Source organism: Leptonychotes weddellii, chromosome 7 (genome assembly GCF_054177405.1).
Source record: "Leptonychotes weddellii isolate Sample4059 chromosome 7, ASM5417740v2, whole genome shotgun sequence".
NCBI classification, from domain to species: Eukaryota; Metazoa; Chordata; class Mammalia; order Carnivora; family Phocidae; genus Leptonychotes; species Leptonychotes weddellii.
This window is the reverse complement of record NC_138375.1, coordinates 134645675-134651674: the sequence shown is the minus strand read 5'-3', so window position 1 is coordinate 134651674 and position 6000 is coordinate 134645675. Positions and strand designations below refer to the sequence as shown.

Here is a 6000-nt window from a genome sequence, read left to right as displayed (position 1 = left end):
GTCCCGCCTCCCCGAGTCCCTACCCCTGAGTCCCTGCCCCGGGAGCCCGGCCTTTCACAAGCACCGCCCCCAGAAGCCTTCCCTGGAGGACTCCTCCAGCCCGGACCCCGACCCCTACTCTGACCCCAACCACGACCCCGGGGAGCCTGTCGCATGCGCCCAGCGTGGCTCCCCTCCTCCCAGGGGCGTGTTTGGCTTCGTGAAGAGGGTGCAGCACAAGGGAAACCAGATGTCCTGCGCAGCCAAGTTCATCCCCTTGCGGAGCAGGACGCGCACCCATGCGTACCGCGAGCGGGACATCCTGGCCACGCTGAGCCACCCGCTGGTCACCCGGCTGCTGGACCAGTTTGAGACCCGGAAGACCCTGATCCTTGTCCTGGAGCTGTATCCCGCCCTCAGCCGGAGAGAGTGCGGAGAGGGGCGCGCCCTGGGCAGGCAGGGGTCCGAGGGCCACATGGGGCCCGTTGTTCTGGTGTTCCTGGACACAGCAGCGTCCTTGTAGCTCCGGTCCCGTGGTTCCGGAATTTGGGCAGGGCTGTGTCCACAGGGTCCAGGACATGCCTTCACTGGGCCCCTGCCTTGCTCCACGTGGCCTCACCAGCAGGGACGTCCGACTTATGTGGCTGCCCCCAGCGCTAAAGCTGAGAGGGTCCTCAGGCTGCCCACCCAAGGTCCAGCGAGGGGCAGACACGCACGACTCGCTCCCCTCCTACTCTGCTGCTGCCACCCACTGATCTCAGCCCCTGTCCTCGGGGTCCCTGTTCCTCCCACCCTCGTCAGCCTGAGCACCACCCTCCCCAGCGTGGCTCCCACCCCCACCCCAAGATAAGACTTGCCGAAGGTGTGTGGGGCTGGGTGGGTTGCAGACTCCAGAGCTTTTCTTGACCTGAGCCCCAGGTGCTCGTCAGAGGACCTGCTGGACCGTCTGTTCAAGAAGAGTGTGGTGACAGAGGCTGAGGTGACCGCACAGTGTCCTGCTCCCTTGCCAACACAGGCCCCCAGCGCTCCCCAGCTCAGAGGCCGTCTGAGGTTGCCCAGGGCCGCATGGGGCTTGGCAGCTCCTCAGCGGAGTTCTCCAAGCCCTCCCACGGCCTCCCCCTCACAGGCTCTGCCTGGCCAGGGGGCCATGCTCGCCTGGCCCTGAGACACGGTGCTTCCTGCTTAGACCAGGCTGATCCACTGCCCGGCTGGAGAAATCCTCTGGCCTTGGGGCCCATGGGGTCTGGGAGGCTTTGCACATGGCTGCCCCGTGGGACCATCCCAAGCTCAGATCTGAGGGAAGTGGGGGCCTTGCAGGTGGGAGTGGCACAGGGAAGGAAGTGGAGAAAGAGGTGGACGATGGCTCACGCCTGAGCCCTGGCCTTTCTTGCAGGTCAAGGTGTATGTCCAGCAGCTGGTGGAGGGGCTCCATTACCTGCATGGCCGCAGCACTCTCCACCTGGACATAAAGGTACTCGGCCCCCTCGGGGTCCCCAGGGACTGGGGAGGGACAGGTGGGAGCCTGGGGCCTGCTGGCTGGTGGGGGAGCCACAGGCCACCACTTCGAGATTCCCTGTTAGGACTTGGTTGCCTCTGGGGATGGGGAGCTCTTTCAGGGGGCTGCAGCTGGGATGAATTGGAGGCTGTCCCCAAATGGCACTGAAATCCACCCCCAGCACTGCCCACGGTCCCACTCTGGCCTCACTGTTGCTTGGAACAGCCCATCACAGACCCGGGGGTTCCCTGCTCCCTAGGGCATGGCCTCACCCCTCCCTGACTCTCCCTAACAGCCCCCCAACATCCTGATGGTGCATCCTGTTCGGGAAGACATTAAAATCTGCGACTTTGGCTTTGCCCAAAAAATCACCCCAGGAGAGCCACAGTACAGCAAGTATGGCTCCCCGGAGTTTGTGTCCCCGGAGATCATTGAGCAGACCCCTGTGAGCGAGGCCTCCGACATCTGGTGAGCTCGCAGACCAGCAGCCCCCTGACACACACTCCCTCCCCTCCCCCCCACACCCCTCAACCCCAAGCACACACTTTGACTGTGGTTTTGTTCCTGCAGGGCCATGGGGGTCGTCTCCTACCTCAGGTGAGCAAACCCCTGCCGCTGTCAGCCACCTCATCTGAAGCCAGCCCCAGCTCCCCCTGCTCCCGCATCAGGCCCGTGGGAGGCCAGAGCACTACTGGCCAGCTTCCCAGATCAAAGACCCAGGCCCCAAAGGGCATCTATTATGGGAACTAGCCGTCAGCCAACTGAGAAGTGCTTTCTGCTGAGTTCTTTCCTTACATACGCTGTTCCGCTCTTCTGGAGGGGCTCTGCCCGGTCCCTAGGCAAAGCAGTGAGCTGTGTCTCTAAAGGGTCTGGGTGGTTTGCGGAAAGGCCCCTCATAACAGTCCCTGCTGCCCTGAGGATGCTGCTGGTGTAGACGGCACCTGGATCCCGGGCTGAGGCGAGGCACACACGCCAGGCTAGCCCTTGATCCCCGTCCCGGGCTGAGGCTGGGTACACACGCCAGGCTGACCCTTGATCCCCGTCCCGGGCTGAGGCTGGGTACACACGCCAGGCTGACCCTTGATCCCCGTCCCGGGCTGAGGCTGGGTACACACGCCAGGCTGGCCCTTGATCCCCGTCCCGGGCTGAGGCTGGGTACACACGCCAGGCTGGCCCTTGATCCCCGTCCCGGGCTGAGGCTGGGTACACACGCCAGGCTGGCCCTTGATCCCCGTCCCGGGCTGAGGCTGGATCTCGGGGCTAATCTCAGACCATTGCGAGGACTCTCAGGGCTGCATGGGAGTGGCACTATGGCGGTCTCCAGGCAGGACTGGGTGCTCCCTTGTCCTGGCCACCTGCCCCCTATGGATCCAGAAAACCAGGTCACATCTGAAGGCAAGTCGTGTCTCTGCTTTTAGCCTGACCTGCTCGTCACCATTTGCTGGTGAGAGTGACCGAGCCACACTCCTGAATGTACTGGAGGGGCGGGTGTCCTGGAGCAGCCCTGCGGCTGCCCACCTCAGCAAGGATGCCCAGGACTTCATCACGGCTGCCCTGCGGAGGGCCCCAGAGTGAGTGCACACCCCTTCCCCCTGCCCAGGGTTCTCTTAGGCCTGGGCCTGGGCAGCTGACCCCCTGGCCTGAGCCCTGGCCTTCCTCTCCTCCTAGGGCCCGGCCCAGTGCAGCCAAGTGCCTCGCCCACCCCTGGTTCCAGGTGAGTCCGAGGTGAGCCCGGGGAAGTCTGCACAGGGAGAGAAACTGAGGCCAGGACAGGCAGAGGCCTGCGTGGGCCACCGGGTGCACCAGGGTCTCCCCTCACCGCCCCTCTCACTTGGGCCCCCTCAGAAGTCCGTGCCCGCAGAGGAGGCCCACTTCATCAACACCAAGCAACTCAAGTTCCTGCTGGCTCGCAGCCGTTGGCAGGTGAGCTGGGCAGCGAGTGGGAGTGGTGGGGCGGGGAGGGGAGAGTTGAGGTGGGGGGAGTTGGGGAGAAGAGGAGGCGGGCACTGGAGGCCCGCAAAAGAAGCCAGGTCCCGAGGGCTGGCTGTGCGTCCCCGCCCGCCCGGCCTGGGAGAACTGGAAGCCCCGCTCGGCGCTGGCCCTTCGTTGGGGTCCGCGCTCTCTGAGCCGCCGGGCGGGCGGAGGTGCGTGCAACTCCAGCGAGGGCAGGGACAGAACGACAGAGCCCTAGGGCTTGAGGAGTGGAGCTTGTGACGCTCCCAGCTCCTGGGTGCCCCGACTGGGCCCGTAGGAGCCGGGGCGGCGCGCGCCCACGGCTGACGCGCCCCTGTCCTCCGCACCCCCCAGCAATCCCTGATGAGCTACAAGTCCATCCTGGTGATGCGCTCCATCCCCGAGCTGCTCCAGGGCCCTCCCGACAGCCCATCCCTCGGGGTGGCCCGGTACCTGCGGGGCGACGCCAGCAGCTCGTCGTCCTCGTCCTCTGACAACGAGCGGGCGCCTTTCGCCCGAGCCAGATCGCTGCCGCCCTCCCCGGTGGCCCACTCCCCGCTGCTGCACCCTCGGGGCTTCCTGCGACCGTCCGCCAGCCTGCCCGAGGAGGCCGCGCCTCCGCCCACGCCGTCGCCCAGCGCGGAGGCGCCCGCCGCCCGGGGCTGCGTTGCGCGGCAGAGCGTCCTCCGCAGTCTCTTGTGCCAGCAGGCGGGCGAGGGCCCGGAGCGCGGAGGCCCCGCCGCGGGCGGCCGGCGGCACCTGCTCACGGGCGGCTACTTCGCCCGCGCCCTGCCCGGCCTGCGAGAGCCGCTGCTGGAGCAGGGCGCGCGGGAGGAGGCGGCTGCCCTGCGGCTGCAGGGCTGCAGCGCCCGCGGGGCCCCCGGCCGCGGCCGCTCCCTGGAGCTCGGCCGGCCGCCCCCCGCCAGCGCGGCGCCTGAGGCCGGTGGCGGAGCGCAGTGCCGTGGCCCGGGCCGCTCGGACCTCCAGGCGGACTCCGGGGAGAGCTGGCCGGGAGGGCTCTCCCGTGCCAGGGACACGGAGCGTCCGGAGGGGTCCCGGCAGGAGCCGGGACTATTTCCGTGCACCGGTGGCGACCCGGAGTCCACTCGGCAAGAGGGGTCATCTCAGGACAGCCGCGGGGGGCAGGCCGCGCCTTCCTTTCATCCCCAGAGGAGTCCTGCTCCCCAGGAAGGCTGTGGCCGCCCTCAGGCTGTTACACCACAACCTTCTGGCTCCTTCCCTGCAAAGCAGTGCACGGGGTCCCTCCTGGCACCCTTGAGCTCCTCCCTCTCTCCGGCCAAAGGAAGCCCCCAGCCGGCCTCTAAGAAGGGACCAAAGGACACCCCTCTCCCTGGGAGGCCGAGTCCCCCCAGCTCCCCAGGGCTGGCCTCCGCAGTGGGCGCGCAACCTGGCCCCTCCCAGGCTGCGGAGCCGGAAGACGCATCAGAGTCTGAGCCCAGCCCGCAGCGCCCTCAGGAGCAGACCACCGCGCGCAAGTTCTCACTGGGGGCGCGCGGTGGGGGCTACGCGGGAGTGGCAGGCTACGGCACCTTTGCCTTTGGCGGGGACGCGGGGGGCATGCTGGGGCAGGGTCCCCTGTGGGCCAGGATGGTCTGGGCTACCTCTCAGTCCTCCGAGGAGCATGAGGATGCTGGGGCACAGAGCCCACCCCCCCAGGCCAGCGCAGAACCCCTTCCCGAGGGCAGCGGGGCACCCCCAAGGGCCTCCCCAGAGCTGAGCTCGTGGGAGGACTTTGGTGGGGGCTCCCAGGTGTCCCTAGTGCAGATCCGAGACCTGTCTGGGGACGCAGAAGCAGCCGACACCGTGTCCCTGGATATCTCAGAGGTGGAGCCTGCCTACCTCAACCTGTCCGACCTGTATGACATCAAGTATCTCCCGTTCGAGTTCATGATCTTCAGGAAGGTCCCCAGGTCTGTGCCACCAGAACCACCGTCGTCCCCCGAGTCTGAAACCGAGGGGCCCTGGCCGGGCGCGCCGGGCCCGCCAGCCAGCTTGCAGATCACTGAGGAGCCGGAGGACATGGACACTCTGCTCAGGGAGGCCCCCCGCAGCAGGAAGCGCAAGTGGTCGCCCCCCTCCGGCGGCCTCTTCCACTTCCCAGGAAGGCACGCCATACTGGACGAGCCCGCGGAGCTGGGACTGCGCCAGAGGGTGAGGGCCTCCGTGGCCCACATCTCCCGCCTCCTCAGGGGCAGGCCTGGAGGTGACTCCCCCGCCCCACCCCTTTCCCTTCCACCCGGCAGGTGCACCTTGGGGCACCTCAGCTCCCACGCGGGGAAGAGCTGGGGTGACCCAGAAGCTGCTCTCTCCAGGGTCCCCCTCCCCGTGCCACACACACCCAGCCCTGTTCCTGAGGTCACCCATGTGGCCTCAGCCTCTCCCCACATGCATCTGAGGCCCAGCATGGGGACCTAAGGAGGCTTGTAGACACTCATACAGAGAACATCCAACCAGGCCAGCCCTGCTGGCCCGTCCCTGACCGTCGGGGCCTTGGCCAGGCCTCCCCAGGCACCACAGGCTCCCGAGTCTTATCTGCCCCTGGTGCCCTTGCC

The 6000-nt window shown here is 67.4% G+C and overlaps 1 protein-coding gene across 1 annotated transcript in view; it reads left to right on the top strand.

Annotated features, from left to right (window-relative positions):
• Positions 1–6000, top strand: part of OBSCN (obscurin, cytoskeletal calmodulin and titin-interacting RhoGEF) — a 28009-nt gene that overhangs the window by 17672 nt on the left and 4337 nt on the right. The window contains exons 17-25 of the mRNA XM_081825632.1: positions 17–384; positions 898–958; positions 1373–1450; positions 1770–1942; positions 2045–2071; positions 2893–3045; positions 3143–3188; positions 3320–3397; positions 3782–5651. Of these exons, the coding sequence (XP_081681758.1) occupies positions 17–384; positions 898–958; positions 1373–1450; positions 1770–1942; positions 2045–2071; positions 2893–3045; positions 3143–3188; positions 3320–3397; positions 3782–5651 (2854 nt within the window). The remainder of the gene's footprint in view (positions 1–16; positions 385–897; positions 959–1372; positions 1451–1769; positions 1943–2044; positions 2072–2892; positions 3046–3142; positions 3189–3319; positions 3398–3781; positions 5652–6000) is intronic.